Source organism: Schistocerca gregaria, chromosome 1 (assembly GCF_023897955.1).
Source record: "Schistocerca gregaria isolate iqSchGreg1 chromosome 1, iqSchGreg1.2, whole genome shotgun sequence".
In the NCBI taxonomy this organism is placed as follows: domain Eukaryota; kingdom Metazoa; phylum Arthropoda; class Insecta; order Orthoptera; family Acrididae; genus Schistocerca; species Schistocerca gregaria.
In genome coordinates this window covers 787805622-787833517 of record NC_064920.1, presented here as the reverse complement: position 1 = coordinate 787833517, position 27896 = coordinate 787805622, and the positions used below count along the sequence as shown (strand labels likewise).

Genomic DNA, 27896 nt, shown 5'->3' with positions numbered 1-27896 from the left:
GCCCGTTGCATAAGAAGTGTCACGAAACGTTAACACTCTGTGAAATGACAGGTCGGAAGAAGAAATGTAGGGTATGGCGTTCCTACCATCCAAAAGCACCGGACAGAATCCGCCGTACATTGCGCGAAAATAGGGTAAAGACTATCTACAAAATGACAAAGGATCAAAATGTGTCTAAAGTCAGAAAAGGTCAAAACAGATCCACTTGCAAAGTCAGGAATATACCGCATATCATGCACATGTCTATATCGAAATGGCTGGACGATCCATTGCCAAGTTGGAACAGGTGGAGAAATCGGAGCTTGCGTTGTGTAAGACCGAGCACACAGAAAAATTCGCCGCTGTAGCTGTGGAGAAGAGCAACCGTATTCGCTTCTTCAGGTAAGCCATAGATATGCACGAGCATGACAACACATTTACAAGAAAGAAATAAACCTTTATGGAAACGGACGTTGCAGTCCCCTGCTGCAGCGAATGACAGGAAAAAGCTCTCAGACATTGGGGCGGCGGTTAAACACAGCGTGCAGCAGAGACGATGATCTGTTTTAAACATTTTATTTGACTGCGAACACGTACAGCTCCACGCTGTTAGTGTGCACTGTTCGAAAGAACACTTCATAGTAGTTAATTAGATACGTCACTTTTTACAAATTTTCTTTTATGTATGCATCATTGTTGACGATACATGTGTCGGCAGGGACACACACACTCGCCATTAGCCTGCGAAGAGTGTCGCTTGTTGTGGCCTCGAGTTTGACGTGAATGTTGTTTTTCAGGTCCTCATTAGTTGGTGACCTTTTAGCAAACACATCGGAAATCCCTACAGAAAAAAGTCATAGACCTATAAATCGGCGATCAGGGTCCAGATGACACCATCAAACCGGGAAAGAAGACCCTCTTGAAACATTATGCGGAAGGCTATCGTGGAAGTTCTGTCTGTCAGAACTGTTCCCCGTCCTGTTGGAACCATAACGTCTGCATATGGATATTCTTATCATGCATTTCGTGCATTATGAACTGTTGCAACATAGGAATCTATTGATCTGATCGTACTGTAGCAGTGCCACCTGCACCGTTCTCAGAAATATGCGGACCATTAGCACCCTGCGGAGGCATTTTAATTTTTGAACTATGAAATGTTCTTTCGCGCATTTGATGAGAATTAGTGGGTTCCCAGTACGTAAGGTTTTTTTTGTTCACAAAGCCCGATAAATAAAAATTGGTCTCAGCAGGCATAATGAAACAGTTGAGAAAATGTGATTATGTTGATTACCTCCAGAAGCTGTCTGTGGAACTTGTGAGGCGCTCACTGATTTCTGGGGATTAATTGTCGCACCACTTGGAGCTTATAAGTATGGAAAGAAATACCAGCTGCGGGATCCGTTGTTGACGCCTGTCCGAGATATTAAGGACTTGCAAACACCGACGAATCAGTAGAGCTGCACTTGACAGATGAGCGGCTGTTAGTGTTGCAATGCTGTCCAGGGTGCAAACCGTTCGTAATCTACCGCATGACGAGTTATGCGTTGCATATTCTGTTGTCCTGAATTGCTGAATCCATCTCGCAGTCGACTTTTGTGTCGGAACTTTGTGATTACGACCAAAGTCAATCACTGCGTTCGTACGACACTATCACTACGTTTGGAAAACGTTCCAATTGCGAACGTAGAATGTTCGTTTGATCAGTGACTCCTAATGACTGATAATACTTTCAACTGTACTATGTACTGGTACTAGCTTCAACTCTGTTGTAATCCGTGTTCAACCACAGCGCGCAGTTTAAAGCAAGTCATTGTTTCCGCCGCACCCCTTATACTCTCTGACAGCGAGCTCGACTCCAGTCGGCCGTTAGCAATGGAGGGTGAGTCTCTGACAATGGCAGCCATTCGTACCGGCGAAACGTCAGGAAAAAAGCTAAATAAACTTCGCCCGAAGAACTATAGACAGAAGCTAATTGGCAGTACGTCACTTTAAATTCCTGCTTCGATCTATTCACAATGTCGAGTACCATCCTTTTTATTGTTGGACGATAATATTGCAGGAAAGCTGCCGCGCTTGCTGAGTTTACGTAACCAACAGAAGCACGTCGCTCACTGCCGTGCTGTGCGGAAGTGTCGTTTTTTATCGACAGCGGCGGAATAGCCTCTCAGCTTGTGACAGCAGGGAAGAACAGCGCAGCTTATTCCACTAATGGTCCAGTAATACCTTCGCTTCTGGGTACTAAATGCATCATTGTCTGTACCGTCCAAATAAGGTCCTGAGAAGAAGCTTATTGCTCCTGATATACCAGGTGAGGCACGTTCGCCTGTCAGTGGACCTATGTCTTGGCTGGTGGGCTCCACGCTCAGTTTGGATTGTGCCTTGTAAAACGAACAAGAAAGATTCGCGCAACTTAACATGATTTCACCTACGTGGTAAATTAGTACAGAAGCATACCATTGGTTATCGGTTATCCATCCCTGGACGTATTTCAATGAATCGATGTAGATGTAATTTATTCTCCAGAGAGACGTCTACAGACGTTAAAGTAACCTCTGGTGTGCCACAGGGGAGTGTTATGCGACCATTGCTTTTCACAATATATATAAATGACCTAGTAGATAGTTTCGGAAGTTCCATGCGGCTTTTCGCGGATGATGCTGTAGTATACAGAGAAGCTGCAGCATTAGAAAATTGTAGCGAAATGCAGGAAGATCTGCAGCGGATAGGGACTTGGTGCAGGGAGTGGCAACTGGCCCTTAACATAGACAAATGTAATGTATTGCGAATACATAGAAAGAAGGATCCTTTATTGTATGATTATATGATAGCGGAACAAACACTGGTAGCAGTTACTTCTGTAAAATATCTGGGAGTATGCGTGCGGAACGATTTGAAGTGGAATGATCATATAAAATTAATTGTTGGTAAGGCGGGTACCAGGTTGAGATTCATTGAGAGAGTCCTTAGAAAATGTAGTCCATCAAGAAAGGAGGTGGCTTACAAAACACTCGTTCGACCTATACTTGAGTATTGCTCATCAGTGTGGGATCCGTACCAGATCGGGTTGACGGAGGAGGTAGAGAAGATCCAAAGAAGAGCGGCGGGTTTCGTCACAGGGTTATTTGGTAACTGTGATAGCGTTACGGAGATGTTTAACAAACTCAAGTGGCAAACTCTGCAAGAGAGGCGCTCTGCATCGCGGTGTAGCTTGCTCGCCAGGTTTGGAGAGGGTGCGTTTTTGGATGAGGTATCGAATATATTGCTTCCCCCTACTTATACCTCCCGAGGAGATTACGAATGTAAAATTAGAGAGATTAGAGCGCGCACGGAGGCTTTCAGACAGTCGTTCTTCCCGCGAACCATACGAGACTGGAACAGGAAAGAGGGGTAATGACAGTGGCACGTAAAGTGCCCTCCGCCGCACACCGTTGAGGAGCTTGCGGAGTATAAATGTAGATGTAGATGTAGATCTGATGATGGAATGTGTATTCCGAACTCAATCACGTATGTTGAATGACATTACCAACAGCAATAAAACCCAGCCTCAAGAAGTCTACAATCTTTTACATAACAATACTTGGGGCGCGCAGTAAGAAATGCAACTTTTTTTTCTGACTCGTAACACACAACAAATTCCGCACAGATGGTTCTTTGTTGCTTTTATGGTCTTTTGTTAAGTGACGAGGAACCCGGTGGTCCCACACCTTTGAGGACCCCAACTAGTGGACGAGTGTGTCAGCACTACTACCAGATGCGTCCAGTTGTGCAGCGAAGTGTTCGTGATCGGTCGATCACCTCGAACTAGTGTGTCCGCATATTCCAACATTGCAGGAGGGCGGCCGGCAGGTACGCGGGAGATCGGACAGGTTTGCGCACCTTTTTCCCATCACGAGAGACGCCTCGCCCAATGACTCGCCGTGCTTTTGGTCCCCAAAGACATTTTGCTTGCGCCTATGAATATCTGCGATGCTTTGGTTTTTCGCGAAAAGAAACTAGATGATAGCTATCTGCTTGGAACGCAGTTTCGTTACAGACGCCATTTTGAAGACTATGTCTAGCGCCGGCACCTACCGGAAACTTCATGAAACTCTAGGGAATGGTCCACGATGTTCCACTACAAATTCCACATTATTTCAGCCGAACCCGGCCGAGAAAAAAACGTGTTGCATTGCTTACTGAACACCCGTCGTACATTGTGGTTGCGTGCATCTGGGATGCCATCGTCATTAACAAAGGAGAGATTAAAACTCAAGGATCATTTTTCATCCGTGATCAGGCAGTTGTCCTCCATTTCCTATGAGTAAACTGTAGCGTGCACGTATGGTACTCTCGATAAAATTAAAGACGTGCAATTACTATTATACTAGGGCATGCTGAAAAGTAAAAACTCGGAATTTTTTACATGAAACCCCTCAAGCTTTTTAAAGAAATAAACTTTATTAACATTCTACATCTGTATTCTTCGAGTCTGAACATTTATTTCTCTGCGTAGTCACCCTGGCGACGAACACATTTCTCCCAAGGAGAAACCAGTCAATGTAGACTGTTTGAGTTTGTTGACGGAGCCACAACCTAAAATGCGCTTGCACAGCTTCATCACTCTCAAACTGAAGTCATGTATAAGTTTTGGAAAAAGATGAAAGTCGAATGGGGCCAAGTCGGGACAGTATGGAGGATGATCGAAGACAGTGAAACCGAGGCGTCGGATAGTTGCACATGACGCACCGCTCGTGTACCGTCTGGCATTCTAATGCCGAAGGAGAGCGTGCTCTGTGTGTAGACGACCTCTTCGAATTCGAAACTGGATTATATAGCATGCTGTTTCTCACGCACTAGCATAGTTCCATTATAAACTGCCATGCTACACGCTGCAATTCGGAACCCACTAGCGGTGGAGGGCTGCAAATATATAGAAATGAAGAATATAGTTGTAAAATATTAACACTGTCTGTTTTGTTTAGAAATCCTTAAGAGTTTTCACATAACAAAATTCGGAGCCATTAATTTTCAGCACCTCCTCGTGGGTCCATCGCACAGCAGCTGGGAGGCGCTGAGGTGCTACCTGAGCGCATTTACTAAAGAGATTTTCTCAATCTGAGCACTTTGACAGCCTCCCTTCGCTAAGCCTGAATCATGTGCTTTACGTGTAATTGTTGCAAACAGCCGATTTCACGTGCACAAACATAAAAAAATTATGTAATTATTGTTGTTATTTTGTACTCAATGGAATGTTCTTCATCATGAGCAAAGGCAAATGTTTCTTGTTATTATTTGTAAGTGCGAAATTTGTTTACGTATAAAAGAAATATGTTTTATACAATATCGACAAAGTATTGAAGGGCTATTTAATACGTATTTGTTTTGAGTTTTTTTAATATTAAAGTTTTTTAAGAAATTGCGTTTTTTGGCGCTATATTATAAATTGTATTTTTTTAAAAATTTTACTACAACATCCTTTTGTTCCACTTTACAGTTCAACAACTTTCGAATAAAACCTGAATTAGACAGTGACAGTTTCAATTTTGCTACAAATACTGTTATTTTTAAGTAACAGACGGAGGGTAGCTAGGCAGGACAAAAATGTTCCGTAGGTTACGCGGTCCGTTACATGTTCTCACTCAGTTTCTAGACGGTTCACTGCTTCCGGTTTCTGGGGGAATCTAGTAACATATTGATTGTGCACATCAACACAGCGATCGAAATAAGGTGCCGCATGATTGGTATGCAATACATCTGATATAGAAGTAATGCTGTTACGTTCATAACTGCCCAAGGCCACTATGAAAACTACCGTAGTCTGCACTTACTTAAGGTAGTTTTTGAACTCTGACAGAATACTGGCAGTCCAGCGGCCCTACCTTTGTGCAAGAGGCACAGTCCACGTGAGACGCTGCTTCCGCCCCTTGCAGATGCCGGCGGCAGTTTTCGTAGCGGCGCGCATTATCTCTGGGTTTCTATCGATACCCTCTGTACGTGGGGCAATAAAATCGGTTAATGCTTAGAGCTGTTGGAGGAGCAGTCCCATACTCTCATCCAAAATGTCGCCACACAGTTGTGACTGAATTGCAGGCATTGAAACAGAGAACGCAAAACATCTTTTTTTTGCTGTGTTATCGGTATTTAGGTTCGATTTGCACTGGGTAATGAAAGAGAGAGCGACCTAGCGTCTCCAGGCACGAAGGTAAACTTTCAGCATTGATGTATAAGTTATAATTTACCCCAAGATTCTATCTTCATTCGTGTAGAACATAGAGTCTTGTCAATGTACACTTGCATCTAAAGTATTTGCTTTGGTTCAATATGATCGCAGACGTTATGTGAACAACTAACTTTTATTACTTACTGAAAGCAGTTTTTGTAAGGATATAACATACACAATGGACTCTCTCTGAACGATGTGAGGTTCTAGTAATTTGCAAAAGAAACAAATAAATAAAAAAACAAAGAGAAGCCTTCTCTCCTCCTCCCGCTTAGGGTTGGACGAAAGGGCCCCAGTTCGCAAAACATTTTACCTGGGCCACGAAGATGGCCAGTTGGCGGAAAGCGGTGGAGGAAGCTATTTACGGGAGACTGCTGTAAGCTGAGGTTTTGTGCAGTCGGTGGGAGAAGTCATAAAACTCTGCGATGTGTCATGTTAGAAGCTGAGACGAGGTGGCCAGAGTGGCTGGTGTACTTGTTTAGGGGAGACAAGGCTATAACCCCCCCCCTCCCCCACGGACACCAGGAAGCCTCCGGGTTCTTTTAGCGATCGATAAAAACATACATTTCATGGGCACGACTGTCTGGGAAGCTTAAAAGCCTTCTTTCAGAAACTGGAAATGTGGGCCCAGAAAGGTTAGCTCTCTGTAGATGAGGATCTGTGGTTCTTTCTAGGTAGATGTTATTGCAAAAACATGGCCATACTTACCGTGAGAACGACACCTCTCTAGTCTATTTTTTTTTCAGACAATAGAGATTTGGAGTCGCTGATTGGCTCCTCTCAGGATACACAAAGTGGAGACTTGTTCCCACAATGTGCGAACCCTGATGTGTGTTTGGAATGGCTAGCAAACCAGACGAACAGCCAAGAGGGGCGATTCAATGAGTAAAGGGTAATCCGAATGGTTTATGCGATATAGGAGCAGTTTAGTTTCTGCGAATTCGGCTCCCATGCAGACACTTGGTGCAAAGTGGTTGTGATTCTTTGCCTTCCTCGTCTTCTGGTCCTTCTCTGGTGGAGAATTTCATGTATTTCTCTAGTGGGTGAGGCTTGTTGTCTGTATCTTGCGGTGGACAAAGAGCCAGTGGCAGTTTCCAGATGTACCAACAGTGGAACTGCATATCTTCTCGGATGTATCGTGGGTCATGAGGGTGGAGTTATTCGTCCTGAGTCGGCCGTCTGACGTCTGACAATTCCAGCACGCACCGTCGTTCCTGAGAGTCAAATTGGTTTGTGCAGACCAGTAAATGGGAGTACCTCACACTGGAATCTGACGGGATTTCAGGGCTCTGATACGGATGTCCCCGCGTTCTGATAATCAGAACGCCTGACCGCGTTGTTTGCAAATTTTCGAGGACGCCTCAGAACATTACAGCTGCCGCAGCGCACGGCTCCACGTCCACAGCGCGCCGTTTTCTGCTGCCGCCTGAATCAAGGTGAAGGGTAAAGTGTTGCTGCACCGGCCTAGGGTTGTTAAATGATATTCAAAGATCCCTGTTCACAGGTGAACCATAGTTTGTGGTATACTTGGTTGTAGATTATTACATCTGATTAGAGTTGGACCTCACGGTGAATTCATGTTAATAAAGTCAGATTGTGTTGTTAAACCAATGTATGCTTTGCCAATTCCTTTTCTGATTTTTTTGTCATTTTCGTTCAAGATTTATCAGCTAGTTGTAGTTACAAAATAATTAATAAAACTTGTCATTACTTTTTAAAATTTAATACTACACTGTTCTCATTTATACTCCCTCAACTATTCACTGTGTTTATGTTATTGTGGTGGTACATGCGTACACCAGCAAATTAAGCTTAAATCTTATTATATTAACTAATTTCGTTATTAATTTGAGTTCTGAAAGGGACTACAGGCATTGAAAACAAAAGTGCTATGATTAAATTGACTAATTAATATGCAAAAATTAAGGGCGTGTAGCTCACAATTTGAAGATTACTGAGTACATAACACTTTTCTTTGTTTAAAAATACTAACATTTATCATCACTCACACATATATTTATGATTAAAGCAAGCGAGGGCTTGCGCATTTACTATGTCATTTACGTACTGTATCAAAACTGCCGAACAGTAGTTTTGGTAGAGCGCAATTCTAATCAGAGTCCAAGACATTTAGCCACGAACTCAAACCATTTTTCTGCAACCTCCTTACTACAGCGTTGCCAAGCGGCTGGCGTATACAAACACACTGTCAAACGATTGCGAATTCTGTCATGGAGGGGAGAGCACATCCAAAATCCAAATATGTTGGTATTTTGAAGCTTGTTGCGACGCTACAAAAATGGAAGGGCATATTATAATGTGGAATAAAACAAAAGTTTTCCCCTTTTTACAGGCAGTGTGCTTCGAGTAACAGAGGGAGACTGAAATCCAAACGCGAATTGGAATAGTTTGTTCTGGCAAATTCGTATAAGAGGCCAAATTCAGGGAAGATCTAAGATTAGTTCTTTGTCACAACTAATGTTTATTTGTTCACTTAAAAGAGGATGAGGCATTGTTTGTCACGGACAGGGCAATACAACACACTGATGATGCAACAGTGGTAGCAGAAAGTGACGAGGAATTGGATCTTTTGTTAAATGTGCTAGCTGTAGGTTAAGGTACTCTCACAAATAAGAAGAAAGCGTCACAGGATGATATACTGGAAGAATAGAATACAGGCAGAAAAGAGAATTTTGAAGTGATATACACATTTTTATGCTTGGGAAGCAGAATAAATTAATATGATAGGTTCGAGCAAACCGTAGAAGCAGGGACAATGTCAAAAGATCTTAAATAGCTGCTACTGCCCAAGAATGTAAAAATCGCACACAGTTTTGAATGCATTAAAATGAGTCTGAAATCCGTAAGGAAACCCGCGAAACGAACTACAATCTGCGCAAGTAACAGAAAGTACATGGCGAGCGTGCAGACGTAATCAGTTCCTTTTGATTTTTAATACATCAGGTCTCAGTTCATTAATCGTGTCAGACAATTTTCGGTGAAACGATTCGGCTACTGTGACTTGTATATATTACATTGCACTCAGATTTTATTATTATATGTTAACATTAGCAGGAGGTAGAATATTAGTCTAATTATACTTTCCTACTAGTATTGGAAAAATCACTGCCCTGTTTAGTGGCTAGGAAATATGGAAGTAACAGCGCTAAAAATAGCAATTTCTATGTTGATATCATGTCATTCTTCTATTACCACACGCTAGTTGCTCGGAGATTAGCATCGTTGCAGCTGTCAAGGAGGTTGCAGTTTTTTGCTCTTTAGAGTTACGCAAGTGTTTGTCATAGACTGTGATTCTATAATGCCGTCTTGTATGAAATATGCAGTCTATCGCCGTAGCACTGCGACTAGACCATCTTTCTGGAGTGTCCTGATTTCACACACATTCAGTGCGCAGCTTACAGCCACTATTCCTCTGGTAACTATCTACCCTTTCGCATCACACGTAGACAGAAAAATGATGACACCAACAGTTTCAAAACTCTGGTTTCACCCCCTTTGGCACATTCTAGATGTGGTGAACATTCAACAGAGTTTCGAAGGTTGTCCTCAGTATGTTCGTCGTGTCAGCCGCGACTCGTGGCTCGGCCATAAGGGGAATAGGGAACTGCCACTGCACCATTGCCCTAATCTCACCGTACGTGACTTGTGGGACGAATTTGACTATCGTCTGAAAGTTTGTCATGCGTAAGTGGAGATCACAGTGACATTTTTTGAAAGATAACTGAAATGTTTGATCCGAAACGTAACACTGAAAAGTACCCCAAGATTGTAAGTGCATGCATGTGATAATTGTTTTGAAACGAAAAACTTAGTAATCCTATGCGTCAACTGAAATTTAACCAACGTTTATACCTTCACCCATGTAGAAAATGTAGTCTTGTGAAATCGGAAGAATCTTTTTGAAACAACTTGTATTTCTTCAAATGGAAAAGAATGTCTACGGTCGCAGGTTCGAATCCTGTCTCGGGCATGGATGTGTGTGATGTCCTTAGGTTTAAATAGTTCTAAGTCTAGGGTACTCATGACTTCAGATGTTAAGTCCCATTGTGCTCAGAGCCATTTTTGAAAAGAATGTGGCCCGTTTACACCGACGCTTCATTAATAAAAGAAGGATGAGGAGGTTCTTACAGGCATCCTATAGCCTGAAACACAAGAAAATTATTGCTTCCACCGGGCATCGCTATTCTAAGAGCAGAGCTGACAGCCACCCTTCAGGGTCTCCAGTATGCTTACCACCATGTGGAACGACCGATCATCGTATTATCGGACTGCTGATCAGCGCTTACTCTCCAGAAAGACTTACACGACGGAATAGTCCATCACTGCGTTGCGTAAAATACACGAAAAACTGCAACATTATACCTCCTTCTAGTATAGGAAGCCAGCTACTGCTCTATACAAGCAAATTACAAAATTTGGAAATAGAAATAGTGCTATTTTTGGCTAATGAAGCGAAAAGGAGGAAATTAGTCGTTTTGGAATAGCAGCTTCCGATTTCCCACGAGAAGAGAGTTCAGTAGCGAAGTGTGGAGCGCAAAATAGCTGGAGTCCAGAAGTACGGAAAGAACTCAACCTAGAAATATGCTAGTCCCTGTTACGAAGACAGCTGATTTTCAGAGACCTTCAGAATCATCATTGTATCCTCAAGTTCCACTCGGTTCCATTAAGTAACAACTCATCTCACTTAAGCCATCACCGCTGTGTGCGTATACCGGAAGGGAGAACGATAAAGGTATCTTCGTAGATTTTATAAATCTGTGTGGTTCTGCAAAATCTCTACTACAAGTATTGTGAATACTGAACTGTTCTTGCAGACTTTAATAACGCCGCAACGACGTGTAACTACAAGAAATGCTTGTGTTCTTAGTCAACTTTCACTTTCGACTTGCCTATAATATAGTGTGAAAGTGTTAAGAGGTTCTGAACTGCTCATATGATCCTGTTTTACTGTTAGTCATCACTGTAAAAATCTGGCTGTAATAGATCCTCTCAGCTGCATTCGCATGTGTGGTGCTGTGTCGATAAGAGAAAATCAGAAAGATAGTGGAGGCTGGGGGAGGGGGCTGGAGAAAGGAGAATGAGAAGGAAGAGATGGAGAGAACTCTGGTAATGGCATGTCGTATTTTTCTCTCAAAAATCATCAATGTAGCCACAGAGCTTGGGTGGTACATCGACAACGCCCCGTAACTTACTTCATAAGACATTTGCGATACAGACTGGGCGTTTAAACTTCCGTCTCCTCGACCTGAAAGCCTAATTATAGCAAAGCACGTTGATTTAAAAAATGATTTTTTATCGTGAACTGTGTCTACTCATTGCTTTTTCACCTTTCCCAACAAAGCCAGGAGACATTAGGAACATTCTTACTGACGAAGTGTAGTGCTAATGTTTGTAAATCTCTGTGGACTGCAATATATGTCTAGTTAGAGAGAAAGTGAGAATGCGGAATGATTTGGGAAAGTCACGGAAATTTCAGTTCTGAATGGCTGGATCGAGTGAGAAAACGAGTGTTCCCATTAATTGAACAGATTTTCGAACTCCCCAAAGTATTTTAGTGACTCACAACTGTACCAACACAATTAAGTGAAACCATACTACTCAAATATGAATAAAGCTGTCTGCTGTTCCATTCGTCTAAATGGATACTCTGCAAATCACATTTAAGTACCTGGCAGAGGGTTCATCGAACCACCTTCACAATTCTCTATTATTCCAATCTTGTATAGCTCGCGGAAAGAATGAACACCTATATCTTTCCGTACGAGCTCTGATTTCCCTTATTTTATCTTGGTGAACGTTCCTCCCTATGTAGATCGGCGTCAACAAAATATATTCGCATTCGGAGAAGAAAGTTGGTGATTGGAATTTCGTAAGAAGGTTCCGTCGCTACGAAAAACGCCTTTCTTTTGATGATGTCCAGCCCAAATCCTGTATCATTTCTGTGACATTCTCTCCCATATTTCGCGATAATACAAAACGTGCTGCCTTTCTTTGAACTTTTTCTATGTACTCCGTCAGTCCTATCTGGTAAGGATCCCACACAGCGAGGCAGTATTCTAAAAGAGGACGAACAAGCGTAGTGTAGGCAGTCTCCTTTGTAGACCTGTTACATTATCTAAGTGTCCTGCCAATAAAACGCAGTCTTTGGTTAGCCTTCCCCACACTTCAGTGATCTTTATTCTCACGCGACCATCAAGCAGTCTCTTCGTCGTCATTGATAGGCTGACGGATTTGCTCATATATATCAGAAAACGTGAAATACGTACTCCAGAAGTGCATTAAACATATCCCTAAGACGAGCAGAAGGATCTTTCCGGGAGGGGGAGAAACGTTCGACTTTTGTTTTTATAGCTGTGGTTTGTCATTGACATCCATCCACTCTTATGCAAACCTACTGAAAACATATTCGTGCGTTGCACACTTTCTAAATCAGTATTTCAGGATGTTTCCGAAATATCGATATCATTCCTCAGTCTTTTGTTTACAGAACGGATACTGCTCGCTCTGCTAGACGAATTTTCAACCGTAAATCTCGTGAGCATGTAGATGCTCTATGATGCCAGAGTAAGAAGCAGCACCTTGTTGAACAGAGGCCTGTTGGAGTTTCGTGAATTTACAATACGTACGACTGAACGCGAAGCAACGTGTCATACGAGAAGGAAAGACGTTCTTACATACACTGCTGGAAATGGAAAAAAGAACACATTGACACCGGTGTGTCAGACCCACCATACTTGCTCCGGACACTGCGTGAGGGCTGTACAAGCAATGATCTCACGCACGGCACAGCGGACACACCAGGAACCGCGGTGTTGGCCGTCGAATGGCGCTAGCTGTGCAGCATTTGTCCACCGCCGCCGTCAGTGTCAGCCAGTTTGCCGTGGCATACGGAGATCCATCGCAGTCTTTAACACTGGTAGCATGCCGCGACAGCGTGGACGTGAACCGTATGTGCAGCTGACGGACTTTGAGCGAGGGCGTATAGTGGGCATGCGGGAGGCCGGGTGGACGTACCGCCGAATTGCTCAACACGTGGGGCGTGAGGTCTCCACAGTACATCAATGTTGTCGCCAGTGGTCGGCGGAAGGTGCACGTGCCTGTCGACCTGGGACCGGACCGCAGCGACGCACGGATGCACGCCAAGACCGTAGGATCCTACGCAGTGCCGTAGGGGACCGCACCGCCACTTCCCAGCAAATTAGGGACACTGTTGCTCCTGGGGTATCGGCGAGGACCATTCGCAACCGTCTCCATGAAGCTGGACTATGGTCCCACACACCGTTAGGCCGTCTTCCGCTCACGCCCCAACATCGTGCAGCCCGCCTCCAGTGGTGTCGCGACAGGCGTGAATGAAGGGACGAATGGAGACGTGTCGTCTTCAGCGATGAGAGTCGCTTCTGCCTTGGTGCCAATGATGGTCGTATGCGTGTTTGGCGCCGTGCAGATGAGCGCCATAATCAGGACTGCATACGACCGAGGCACACAGGGCCAACACCCGGTTCATGGTGTGGGGAGCGATCTCCTACACTGGCCGTACACCTCTGGTGATCGTCGAGGGGACACTGAATAGTGCACGGTACATCCAAACCGTCATCGAACCCATCGTTCTACCATTCCTAGACCGGCAAGGGAACTTGCTGTTCCAACCGGACAATGCACGTCCGCATGTATCCCGTGCCACCCAACGTGCTCTAGAAGGTGTAAGTCAACTACCCTGGCCAGCAAGATCTCCGGATCTGTCCCCCATTGAGCATGTTTGGGACTGGATGAAGCGTCGTCTCACGCGGTCTGCACGTCCAGCATGAACGCTGGCCCAACTGAGGCGCCAGGTTGAAATGGCATGGCAAGCCGTTCCACAGGACTACATCCAGCATCTCTACGATCGTCTCCATGAGAGAATAGCAGCCTGCATGGCTGCGAAAGGTGGATATACACTGTACTAGTGCCGACATTGTGCATGCTCTGTTGCCTGTGTCTATGTGGCTGTGGTTCTGTCAGTGTGATCATGTGATGTATCTGACCCCAGGAATGTGTCAATAAAGTTTCCCCTTCCTGGGACAATGAATTCACGGTGTTCTTATTTCAATTTCCAGGAGTGTAGTTTCCAGCGGCGGTCGGAGTGCGCCATCTCCGATCGGCCCGGTGCTGTGGCGGAGTTGCTGTCTGCAGTGGTGACATGACACACGACTTCCAGCGGCCGCGGCTGTCGGCTGGGCTGTAAATTGAGTTCTGTAGACATGCATGACGGGGTGACGTGCACTGCCTCCGGGTCTTGACCTTAGTTACGTAGCAGTCCCATGGAACATTGACATCCAGAAGTTTCCCTTGTACCAACCAGCACCTCTGTCCATTGCTAAAAAGATCTGCTCATCTATCGCACGAGTGTAGTACATACATAAATTTAACGTCTGTTTTTATGGCGCAATGCGCTTGTCAAGCGTACCACGCAAGACAAGATCGTATGTGTTGTAAAACAAAACAAAAAATTGACATAAATTTACGTCATTTTACCGACAGAGGGGGGAGAAAAATATGGCAATACCAAAGCCGCAACACGTTACGATGCCTAATACGAGGCAGTAAAACTGCTCTCATCCAAAACAGCTTCCGGTCTTCTCGAAATGGATAAATACAGGGCCGGTAGGGAATATTATTGAGCCGTGTGGCTCATCGTCGCTATTCCCGGCACCGGTATGGGTCACTTTCCGGCGGTGTGCGCTGAGCGCGCGCTGGGGCCACCTACCGTGCCGATCGGGAGTTAGAGGAAAAGCTCAGGAAGACCTGAGGACGGGGAGTGATTTTGCTTTTGTGCTGTACGGGCAGGCGTCCGTCCGTTTTCTGAGCGTAGTTGCTGAATCTCACAAGCTTGTTTGCGCACATGAAATTTTATATGTTGTATGCTAAATTAGACTTATTTTGGTAATAACAGTCACTGTCGTAATGAAAGATAACATTAGTTCATAATATTTAACTCATTTCAGTAAATGTGTAATAGGCCATAAGTGCCGCGTTTTTGTGAATGTTTAAAATATAGCTAATTTATTTTCACTTGAACGATACATTTTAAAGACGTGTGGTGGTTTTAAACATGTGATGGTTTTATTTGTCAAGTTCTCTTGTTTAAAGGTACCAAATAAAATGTCAGGTGAAACTGTCGATAGTGATTGCCTGATGTGTTACTTTGGCCCAGACATATCATCCTACAGCCTGTTGTGTTGAGTTTGTGTCGTTGTGTAAAAGGTGTAATTACATGTTGTCTCGACAAATCACTTGTACCATTCTTCCTGCAAATTAATAGGAGGTGGAGGAGGTGGATAGCTATGACGCACCCTTCTCTCCAAAGCAGATCGGAGAGGCTCAATAATATTGAGACCTGGTGACTGTGGCGGCCGGGGGAAGTGCGACTCTACATCCTGGTGCTCACAAAACCAGTCCTGGACGACGCGAGCTGTGTGAACGTGGGTCCAGCCGTCTTGCAGCACAGCTTCACCATTGGAGAATAAACATTGTACCGTGGGATCGATCTAATCAGCCAAATTTGTCACATAATCCTTGGCAGTAATGCGAACTTGCTGAGTAACCATGGGGCCCATGAAATATCACGATACGGCTGCCCAAATCATCACCGTACCCCCGGTGTGTTTCGGATGTAAACACAGCCAGAATTTGGAAACAGTGTGAAACAAGATTCATACGACCAAATGACTTTCTTCCATTGCTCCGCAGTCCAGGTTCTATGACTCGTCTGTGTTGTGACTTAGCGTGCGAAGATTTTCAGCTTTTCTGCGTGCAGTTTGAATCTTTGCCTCTTCAAAGACCAAACACGTCGGTTCCCTTGGTTACGGAAGCACTCATCATACGAGCACCAACAATTTGCCCAAGTTCTAATTCACTGAACTCCGACGTAATGCACTCATAAAACTGTTCTGTCCATGACTGACATTTGCAACGTATTGAGTGCACTGCACAAGTACAGTTAGTGGCTAAATACAACAACGTAGCATGGGAGCTTTGGGAGCTTGAGTAGCATCTGCATTTAAGTTCAAGTATGCATTTCGCGCTGTGTATCTATGTTCTGTCCAACCCCTGTACATGGTACAGTAATATGGCAAGCAACCAGTGGTTATCGCATTTCCAAATGTCATTTGAGCGATATACACATAGCAGCAGTGTGGTGCACTAGAGTACATAGGTGGCACCGTGGTGTAATACATTATGTGCCGCTTGTCCCAGAAACAGCTGATTGCATGCACCGTAAGTAGAATTACGGCCTTAGATGTGACGGTGATTTGACTGCGGGCTTCGGAGCTCGAATACATCGCATGGGGAATAACACACAAGTTCTACCAGGAATTAGGCAAAGCCGGTACCAAAACGATTAAAATACTGCAACAAATTTACGGTAACGTCACGCTGTATTTAGGTGGGACCGACGCTTTTCTTAAGGGAGAAACGTTCTGAAGGGTGATGTGGGTACTGGTCGGCCGCAAACGGTTCGAACTGCAGGCAGAATTGAAGAGACTGCGATGTGGGTGCGTGCCAACAGCTGTAGCCCTCAGCCATGGTAGGTGCTGCAGAATTTTGACTGATGAACATGTTGCATGTTACCCAGCACAGTATGCGGCTGATTATCATATGACTATTCGTGGGGACCTGATCGTTAGTGAGACGATGATGCAATGTTTCGCAACCTGATCACAACTAGAGACAAGATATGGTGTTTCCCATGCCATCTGCAACTGAATCGACGACCCGCCACCTAGAAAACGCCAGTATCACCACGACAGAAAAACTGTGACAAGACAAGTCAAGAGGAAGGTGATGCTCAAACTGTTTTTTAATTCAAGTGAAACTGGACCATTACGCAAAACCCGGTACAAGGAGATGCTCAGCCGTTTACGCGATTCAAGTCGTCGTAACTATCTTGAGCTTTGGAGACGGAAGAATTGTTTGCTGCTGCTATGCGACAACACTTCTGATCATCGCTCTGTCCTCGTCCAAGAGGAACTTGCAACGCTACAGGTCACCGTTTTGCCACACTCTCCGCACGTATATGATCTCCCACCAAGCAATTTTTGACTTTTTCCCCGCATGAAAGTATTGCTACGTTGCCGTAGATTTCATTCAGTCGAAAAGATCATGACTGCCGGAAGAGTAGATGTACTTGACCTACCTTTACGGACGTTGGCAGACGTCCATTGCTACCAAAGGTGACTATTTCGAGGGAGGGTCTGGGTCTTTTTAGGTGTAGGTCGTGGCACATGGCCAATAAAAATAAATAAATAAATTGCACGCGGCGCATCATCATGTGAAACATACAGGCTCTTATCAGTGCCTGCTTTCCAGGATTCAGTCGCTCCACAAGTCCTTTCTCTCGTGGCTGTATCTGAGAACGATATGAGTTTGCACTTCCCGCCAACAGGTGACGCATCAAATGCTCTAAACTTCAACATTACATTTATATTTCTCCCTAAATCCTCAACTCTATAGGTCTACTTATAGATGCACTGGTTTCTGTACAAAATACTAAAAACGCACTGTCACTCTTTTAGCTCGAAAACATGCCACTTACATCACTTAAAAGTAATGATTAACAAAGAGTGCACTTGCCAACTCAGGGTTGCCTCTTTCTAAGAACGTGTTGCTCGAGTCTACTTCCTGCCAAAAACGCTCCTACTGCAGACGGCACTACGCAGTTGAATGTACGGCATTACAGAGACAAAGCAAACATGAAGAGATCCTCGAATAGTGATGTAGTAGATAAAAGTATAGAAACTGTAACATATTAACAAAGGAAGACAAAATTTGTAACGATATTTGTGTCTGATCATGCAGATGTTCAGTATTACTGAAGTAGCGAGTTTACCTTCAGTAATGGAAGCTGAATCGACATCCCTTCTGCCTCCGGAGCCACCTGCGGAAAAGTGGAGTGCAATTTCCCCTCTTTTAACAACAGACGTGTTCTTTATCGTATGATCGTGCTACGGGAGGCAGGGACGAGGTAACGGCCATGCTGCCATTTCCTCTCTGTAGCCCTATATATCACGCAACGAACGAAAGGATTAGATAGAGCAAGTAAACTGTTGCCGCTGTTTATGACTCCTTAATCCTGATCTAGTATCCAGAAGTAAGATTTGATGGACGATATATTACATCTTAATAAAGGGGCGGTCTACATTCGAATATTTGCAGAATGTTGAATGCACTAACGGAAACAAAAATATCTTTCGAACAAAAGAAAGACCTAATTAGGTAACAGAGAATTTCATACAATGTAGACGTGAACTACTCAGCACATTACAATCTGTAAATTATTGAACCTCATGCTATACTATCTTAAGGTGTAGTATGAGGTCATGGTCACAAGAACAAGGCTGAAATCATCTAAGAGGTAGTGGAGGGTTAGAGAGGTGTTCCTGAAGTTGTTATTCGATGGTCTGAATCTCCTGGACAGTGTTTCAGTACTTACAGCTCCACAATAAAGACGATTGAGGATCTCAGCTTTCCATTTTGTGGATTGCGAAATGCACGTCACCGTTTCGAAAATGAGTGTAAGCACTCCACTGCTACACAGATTTCTTCGGCTCCATGAAATTCACCAAAATCACTTCCTTTTGGCTGCAAGAGACTGGTGCCGTGTTTATCGAGGACATATATGAATTTTAATGACAACGCGTCATGGACTGTTATTTCGACTTTGCACTGGCGTAAGAGCCACAAGTTTCAGCAGTATGCAAGGGAGCCTTTTTCGGTCTTTCTCTTATGGGGCCAAAATGCGGGTTCAGATATCGTTCGCTGTGTTTTATCAGGGTCTGCTAATATTTGTGGTATGCATCTTGCAACATTTTCGTACGATTAAGTTTGGCGGCATCAGTCCCACGTATTGTTGCCCCAGACTCTGGAAATTCCGTAGAAAGTTGAGTAATTGTAAAGCAACGAGTTTCTCTTATCTTTTCATTCGCCTACTTAAAACCGCATACTTTTATGACGGGTTTGGATTCTCTCTCCTCATCGGTGCGACCTTCTGTAATCGTACGAAACTAACGCCTTACAATCTTTTCAGTCAGTTCGCTATAATTTTCTTCGGTATTATGGCCTTTTCCTTTGAGACTTGGAGTCACACAACTAATTCGCTCGAGCTACGATTGATTATTACCTCAATTGTTTTCACAGGCTTTTCAATTCACTATCATACACAACCCAATGCTAACCGCGCTGCGCAGATCTGTGCATCCGGAGAGGTGGAGCATTAGCTGAAAATTACTGGTATCTTGTACCCTTGCCAATCTATGGTTAAGTTTGAGGAGTTTCTAACTTTTTTAACGTATCTTTTCATTTCTCTCTCTCTCTCTCTCTCTCTCTCTCTCTCTCTCTCTCTCTCTCTCTCTCCCTCACACTCACTCTCTTTTGTGTTATAGGTTACCAGAGCGATATTGATCGAACTTTCAACACGCTTTTCCATGGTGTAAAAAGCTGTGTTCGAGTGGTTGTTTGGATCATAATACCTAGTTTTTTTGCGCCAAAACATCGTCAGCCGTATCACGCTGTTTAATTATCTTGGTTATTGTGCACTATGTTAAAATACATCGATATTTTTGCATTGGTGCACGCGACTCACGGGTAGTTTGCATTTCTGTTAGATGTCTACAAAAATGGTTCAAATGGCTCTAAGCACTATGGGACTTAACGTCTGAGGCCATCTACGTTTGTTCCTTTTTATGCACAGACTGTTACACATATGAGGGACCTTCTCTCTTCGTCTGTCTCATTTCCGCGGCCTACGACATTTTACGCAGCGATGGCAAGTGTTAGAGAGATTATTTGGTTACGAGCCAGGTGTTTGCCTTGCCTAATGTCAATCTAATCAGAACAGAACTGGGATATTTGTTTTGTCACATTTTGATCTTTGTCCATGACTTCAACGGTATGAAGTTGTGAGAAGTAACCCAACTTGTAGGAAAGTGTAAATACGTCGTTCCACATGCAGCGAAGAAGCTTTCGGGGATTTTCAGTACCTAAAGTTGTAACCAGTCCCAAACTTTGACTTAAAAGTCAGTGCGTTGATCCTCCTAGAATGTAAACACACTACACAGAAAAGATACGTCTCTTGCTTCCACAGCTTCAAGCTGTAGCTCGTTGGAGTGGTTCCCACGTCACGTCGACATGTTAACTCTCGTCTGTATTACAAGAGACAGCTACTGGAAATTATGTATTAACATCTATACCCGGATAAGCGTTTTTCCTGCTTTACTAAGCAGACGAAGGTGCAACGTGGTGACTATAAACTACGTAACTCAAATCCCTATTTCTAGTAATTCTGTTTCTTTTTCTTTTTTCATCTAGAGACAATGGCGCTATTATCAGATATGTCAGCGCAGAAGCGACAAACATATGACTTTTATCATTACCTTATCCAAGTACGGTAAACTCTAACAGTGCTTCATATGTGCTGCCGAATAGACAAATAATCTACTTACTTCTGAGAGACACATAGTTTTGCCTCACGTTCAGAATATTTGCTCTCACTTGTGTCGTGTCATAATAGGTTGTTCGGCATGCATGCGACAACATGCTTACCAGTGCGTTCTGGAACGCCGCGCATGAAAACGAGACTTTCCAGTTCTCGTACCTCCAATTCTTTTGGTGATAAGAAGGCAGGGTCATCTGTTTTGGATAGCCCTGGGGTTAGGGACCAGTTATATACTCAACAGAAGGGTATTCCTAGTGTCACAATCCGACAGTACAGCGTCAAAATGTGAAAATTACATACTTCGTTCTGCTTAGACAAATGAAACAAATAGTTCTTTTTTTATGAAGGCACCATTAGTTTATGGGCGGTTCGTCCGAAAAACCCACAAAAATGGCTTTTTTTGCTATATTTTCGCCGTCTCCAGGGGAACGAAACGCTGATGAGGATTCCAAGGCAGCTATGCAGATCAAATGGCAGCAATTTTCACGATGCATTCCTAAGATCCCGCTGTCGAATGATCCTGAAAATTTTGTTCATATCTTTATCCGCTACCGAGATACAGAGGTTGAAAGTTACCCTACTTGTACACGTAAAATCCGATGTGAGGCGAAAACGTAGTTTCTATCGTGACGCAGCATGCAGAAATATGCTGTTAAGTGTTCCCGTTATCGTCTGGAAACCCCATGTTGTAGCACTGAAGCACATCCAAAATTTTTTTGCACGTAAAATATGGTCTGCGTTATTGCAGTTTCACATAAGTAAAGAATCTAAATTTTACTGACCAATACATTTCTTTTCATACGAGTTCTTGCCCTGCTGCAGCAGGAAAAAGAATGGATCCAGTGGGAAAATGCGAATGTGCCCCTGTTCATTTAAAAGACCCTGTTTGAAAGGTGGAGTACGAGCTGCCTCATTGCACCTTCCTCAATACATTAAAAAATTTTACAGTGGAGTGGAACATAGTTGACAGCGACAGAATAGTGCTAGGAAAAGAATTAAGGAGACAGTGCCGAGGAAGGAGAGAAATAAAGAGAAAATAAAAGTGAGTGAGAGCCAGTGACAATGAGAGACAGAGTGTATGACAATGACATGGACGAAGAGAGAGATAATGATAGTCATAAGAGACAGCAGCAGTGGGAAAGGAGAAATGAGATATTAGCAGAAAGAGAGAGCAAGAGAGAGGCAGTGACGGTGAGAGGAGATTGTAGTAGTAGGACAGAACGAAGAGGACTGTGGCTGTGACACAGGAGGCAATAACAGGGGGACGCAAAGTGATAACGACAATGAGTTGGGCTGAATGAGTGAGTGAGGCAGGGCAACTAAGAGGGGATGCGTATGAGGGAGTTATAGGTGTGAGTGAGTTAAAGTTGTAACAGCATGTGGGAGTTTGAGGTGAGTTGCACGTTTAAAAAAGCGTGAATATGCTCGCATGCCAAAATATTTGGAAAGATTTTTTGAAGGTGCCGAGGAAGATAGAATGAGTCAGCTGATACCCCACTTTTCAGCCAGAGTTTAGAATAAACAGGAACACATTCGCATTTTCTGTGCTCCGATAGCAGCATTTTGCCGCTGATCACTCCTGAACGAGAGTTCTCTAGTTGTGAATTGGCTGAAGCCGGTAGAAGTTGATGGAATTTGGCTCACGAGCGTTTTGCGTCCGGCCGCTGTCAGTGTTGGCAATCTAACAACACAGGGGTAGTGTGTATCGTAGCCGCTACGAAGTGATTGTGGCACGCCGTGCTCAGACAGCAAGCACAACTGTAGTGCCAGACCCGTGTGATGGAAGAGCAGCCTACAGACAGAAAGAAGAACCAGTCGACGAACGTCAAATTGCGGCATAGTGTGCCGACATTCACAAATACTGCGTTATACTCAACGGAGATGATCGCGTTGGGTAAGAGGGTCGGTAGTCTGAAAAAAAGGAACGAATATTTTCAAGAGTTTTGAAAATCAATTTATTTGCCAAGATCACTATGTAAACACAATTACTGGATTACTAGTTTGAGCAATATGTATAGGCAATCTCAGATCCATTAAACTGGGCAGTAGTAGCTACATCATACAATCCTTAGACGATTTAGACACACGAAGATTGTATAGTATGCATGTCCCTCGACTCTTTTGTGCTTATTTTATAGTCCTTACGTAACAGAGTGCAGTAAGCATTGTATGGTCTAGCTAACACTGCCCTATTTTGTGGATCTGAAGATGGCAGTACATATTACCGAAACTAGTAATCCAGTAATTGTGTTTATGTAGCGATCTTGGTAAATAAATTGGTTTGCAAAAGAAGAGTACAGTACAAAATTATATATCGCCTCCAGCACTGACTGATCACGTCAGGTAATCAAGCTATACAATTCTTAAAGAAAGTCGTTTTACGTGTAAGTTGCACTTCTATTTTGAAATAAAAGTTTTTCTCTTAATTTAGCGGCTAGCCAATTTCGGCTCCTTGGACATTATCAAGTTATATCTCAGTAAAAATTGATTACTGAATGAGTGAACGACAGCAGGTTGACAAAAATGATGTGGAACGTAACGTACGTAAGAGGAAGCAACGGGTGAAAAATGTCGGGCAGATTGGATAGAGACTGGAACAAGCGAAAAAAATCGAAGACAACTCTGCAGAGGAAAACAGTGTGAGATACTACGTGGACTATAAGTTTCCTATAATTTACGTCTATGGTCACAAACTTTTTGTTAAAAGATTACCGGTTTCGGTCTATAATGAACATCATCAGAAGAGTTTTGTAAAAACAAAGTCATAATGTACCGCAGCCATAGTGGCATGGTCAAATGTTAAATGCAAAACCAGCACCAGCATCGAGAAATATATATATAAATAACATCATATGCACGACTGTAGCACTAGTGGTAGCACCACTGACAACATGAGTCGTGCATATGATGTTACTTGTATACAGGGTGGTCCATTGATAGTGGCCGGGCCAAATATCTCACGAAATAAGCACCGAACGGAAAAAATGCAAAGAAGGCAACTCGTCTAGGTTGAAGGGGGAAACCAGATGGCGCTATGGTTGGCCTGCTAGACGGCGCTGCCGTAGGTCAAACGGATATCAACTGCGTTTTTTTAAAAATAAGAACCCCCATTTTTATTACATATTCGTATAGTACGTAAAAAAATATGAATGTTTTAGTTGGGCCAGTTTTTTCGCTTTGTGATAGATGGCGCTGTAATAGTCACAAACGTATAAGTACGTGGTATCACGTAACATTCCGCCAGGGCGGACAGTATTTGCTTCGTGATACATTACCCGCGTTAAAATGGACCGTTTACCAATTGCGGAATAGGTCGATATCGTGTTGATGTATGGCTATTGTGATCAAAATGCCCAACGGGCGTGTGCTATGTATGGTGCTCGGTGTCATGGACGACATCATCCTAGGGTCCGGACCGTTCGACGGATAGTTACGTTATTTAAGGAAACAGGACGTGCTCAGCGACATGTGAAACGTCAACCACGACCTGCAACAAACGATGATGCCCAAGTAGGTGTTTGGGCTGCTGTCGCGGCTAAGCCGCACATCAGTAGCGGACAAATTGTGCGAGAATCGGGAATCTCAAAAACGTCGGTGTTGAGAATGCTACATCAACATCGATTGCACCCGTACCATATTTCTATGCACCAGGAATTGCATGGCGACGACTTTGAACGTCGTGTACAGTTCTGCCACTGGGCACAAGAGGAATTACGGGACGATGACAGATTTTTTGCACGCATTCTATTTAGCGACGAAACGTCATACACCAACAGCGGTAACGTAAACCGGCATAATGTGAACTATCCGGCAACGGAAAATTCACGATGGCTGCAACAAGTGGAACATCAACGATTTAGGCGGGTTAATATATGGTGCGGCATTATGGGAGGCAGGATAATTGACCCCCGTTTTATCGATGGCAATCTAATTGGTGCAATGTATGCTGATTTCCTACGTAATGTTCTACCGATGTTACTACAAGATGTTTCACTGCATGACCGAATGGCGATGTACTTCCAACATGATGGATGTCAGGCACATAGCTCGCGTGCGATTGCAGCGGTATTGAATAGCATATTTCATGATAGGTGGGTTGGTCGTCGAAGCACCACACCATGGCCCGCACGTTCACCGGATCTGGCGTCCGCGTATTTCTTTCTGTGGGGAAAGTTGAAGGATATTTGCTATCGTGATCCACCGATAACGCCTGACAACATGCGTTAGCGCATTGTCAATGCATGTGCGAACATTACGGAAGGTGAACTACTCGCTGTTGAGAGGGATGTCGTTACAAGTATTGCCAAATGCATTGAGGTTGACGGACATCATTTCGAACATTTATTGCATTAATGTGGTATTTACAGGTAATCACGCTGTAACAGAAATGATAAGTTTACAAAGGTACATGTATCACATTGGAATAACCGAAATAAAATGTTCAAACGTAACTACGTTCTGTATTTTAATTTAAAGAACCTACATGTTACCAAGTGTTCGTGTAAAATTGTGAGCATTATGTTTGTGACTATTACAGCGCCGTCTGTCACAAAGGGAAAAATGTGGTCTAACTCAAATATTCATATTTATTTACGTACTACACGAATATGTAATAAAAAATGGGAGTTTCTATTTTTAAAAAAAGCAGGTGACATCCGTTTGACCTATGGCAGCGCCATCTAGCGGGGCAACGATATCGCCATCTGGTTTCCGTCTTCAAGCTAGACGAGTTTCGTTCTTTGTAGTTTTTTCGTTTGACACTTGTTTCGTGAGATATTTGGCCCTGTCGCGATCAATGGACCACGCTGTATATTTGACGATGCTGGTGTTGGTTTTGCATTTAACATATGACGATGCCACTATGGCTGCAGTACACTAGGACTTTGTTTTTATAAAACTGATCTGATGATGGTCATTATAGACCGAAACCGGTGATTAGTTAACAAAATGTTTGTGACCATAGACGTAAATTAAAGGAAAGTTATTGCATATGCAGGTCACTGTATTATTCGAGACAATGTCGCAGCTTGTATGCGGACTGATAGTAGGATTAAAATAAAGATCACGGAAACAGAGGGAACAGAGGGAACAAAAGAGAAACAGGAGGAGCGAGAGAATGTGAGCATAGAAGAGCCACTTAACATATGACTCGTGACTTGAGAACACGGTTTTGACGTCAGTAATTGGGGAAGACTAGAGTCGCGGGGCAGGTAACGCGAGTCGCTCTGACAGCAGACACTGAGCACAGCAGGGAGCAGTGGAGGCAGCCTACCTGTAGCTGCCGCTGGCGTAGCTGCAGCTGCTGCTGCTGGAGCTGCTCTGGGAAGAGGCTGGTGCGGAAGAAGGGCGATGACGGCTGCTGCGGCTGCGGCTGCACGCCGGCCAGCGCGACGATCGCCAGCAGGACTCGGAGGCTCAACAACATCGCGGGCCGAAGTCTGCTCGCCTTCTGGTTGGCCGCAGGCCGCCGGCTGGCTGCGGCCGCCCACGCTGCAGGACCAGACGGCTCCACAGCCGCCAGCGCCGCCACTTAGCCAACAGCCGCCAAGGTCGCGGTGCCTGGCCGCGTCGCGGCAGGCGCGCCATCCTGGATGCCACACGGGCGCTGGCGGCCAGCCGCTCACTGTACCGTCTTCGTCTGCATGTGCACTGCCACACGAGAAAATGACAACAGCTGGAAGCTGTGCTGAACACGGTTAACGGTGATACACGCGTTACACTGAGGTGACAAAAGTCGTGCACACAATGTATCAAAGGACAATGCGCTGATGGGGCTGTCATTTGTATTTAGGTAATTCATGTGGAAAGGTTTCCTACGTGATTATCGCCACATGACGGGATAAACAAAGTAAGAGCCTACGGAATATCTGACCAGCTGTTTGGCTGGATTGAAGAGTTTTTAGCAAACAGAACACAGCATGTTGTTCTCAATGGAGAGACGTCTACAGACGTTAAAGTAACCTCTGGCGTGCCACAGGGGAGTGTTATGGGACCATTGCTTTTCACTATATATATATATATATATATATGACCTAGTAGATAGTGTCGAAGGTTCCATGCGGCTTTTCACGGCTGATGCTGTAGTATACATGGAAGTTGCAGCATTAGAAAATTGTAGCGAAATGCAGGAGGATCTGCAGCAGATAGGCACTTGGTGCAGGGAGTGGCAACTGACCCTTAACATAGACAAATGTAATGTATTGCGAATACATAGAAAGAAGGATCCTTTATTGTATGATTATATGATAGCGGAACAAACACTGGTAGCAGTTACTTCTGTAAAATATCGGGGAGTATGCGTACGGAACGATTTGAAGTGGAATGATCATATAAAATTAACTGTTGGTAAGGCGGGTGCCAGGTTGAGATTTAGTGGAAGAGTCCTTAGAAAATGTAGTCCATCAACAAAGGAGATGCCTTAGAAAACACTCGTTCGACCTATACTTGAGTATTGCTGATCAGTGTGGGATCCATACCAGGTCGGGTTGACAGAGGAGATAGAGAAGATCCAAAGAAGAGCGGCGCGTTTCGTCACAGGGTTATTTGGTAACCGTGATAGCGTTACGGAGATGTTTAACAAACTCAAGTGGCAGACTCTGCAAGAGAGGTGCTCTGCATCGCGGTGTAGCTTGCTGTCCAGGTTTCGAGAGGGTACGTTTCTGGATGAGGTATCGAATATATTCCTTCCCCCTACTTACACCTCCCGAAGAAATCACGAATGTAAAATTAGAGAGATTCGAGCGCGAACTGAGGCTTTCCGGCACTCGTAATTCCCGCGAACCATACGTGACAAGAACAGGAAAGGGAGGTAATGACAGTGGCACGTAAAGTGCCCTCCGCCACACACTGTATGGTGGCTTGCGGAGTATAAATGTAAATGGAGATGTAGATGTAAAGATTTGAACGCGTAATGGTAGATGGAACTAGACGCATGGAAAAAATCTTGAAATTTCATATTCTCCGTACAGTCTTGGCGCTGTGGATTTCGAAATACTGAATTCCCTAACGATTCCCGGAATGGAATGTCCCGTGCGTCCAGCTCCAACTACCATTCTGCATTCGAGGTCCGCCGTGGGTCGGCGACAATCACGTCGAAAACGATTTCACACGACTCACCTGAGTACAATTGACAACTCCGCCAATGCACTTCCCTTTAAAACCTTGTGTATGCGATACCAGCGCCATCTGCATATATTCGTATTAAAAATGAAGAAATTCCTCCAG

At 44.1% G+C, this 27896-nt stretch overlaps 1 protein-coding gene across 1 annotated transcript in view; it reads right to left on the bottom strand.

The window, feature by feature from the left end:
- The window catches only part of LOC126269481 (peroxidase-like), a 188311-nt gene extending 162101 nt beyond the window's left edge, over positions 1 to 26210 (bottom strand). Inside the window, exon 1 of the mRNA XM_049973997.1 lies at positions 25945 to 26210. Within this exon, the coding sequence (XP_049829954.1) occupies positions 25945 to 26097 (153 nt within the window). The 5' untranslated portion in view covers positions 26098 to 26210. The remainder of the gene's footprint in view (positions 1 to 25944) is intronic.
- Positions 26211 to 27896: the final 1686 nt, after the last annotated feature.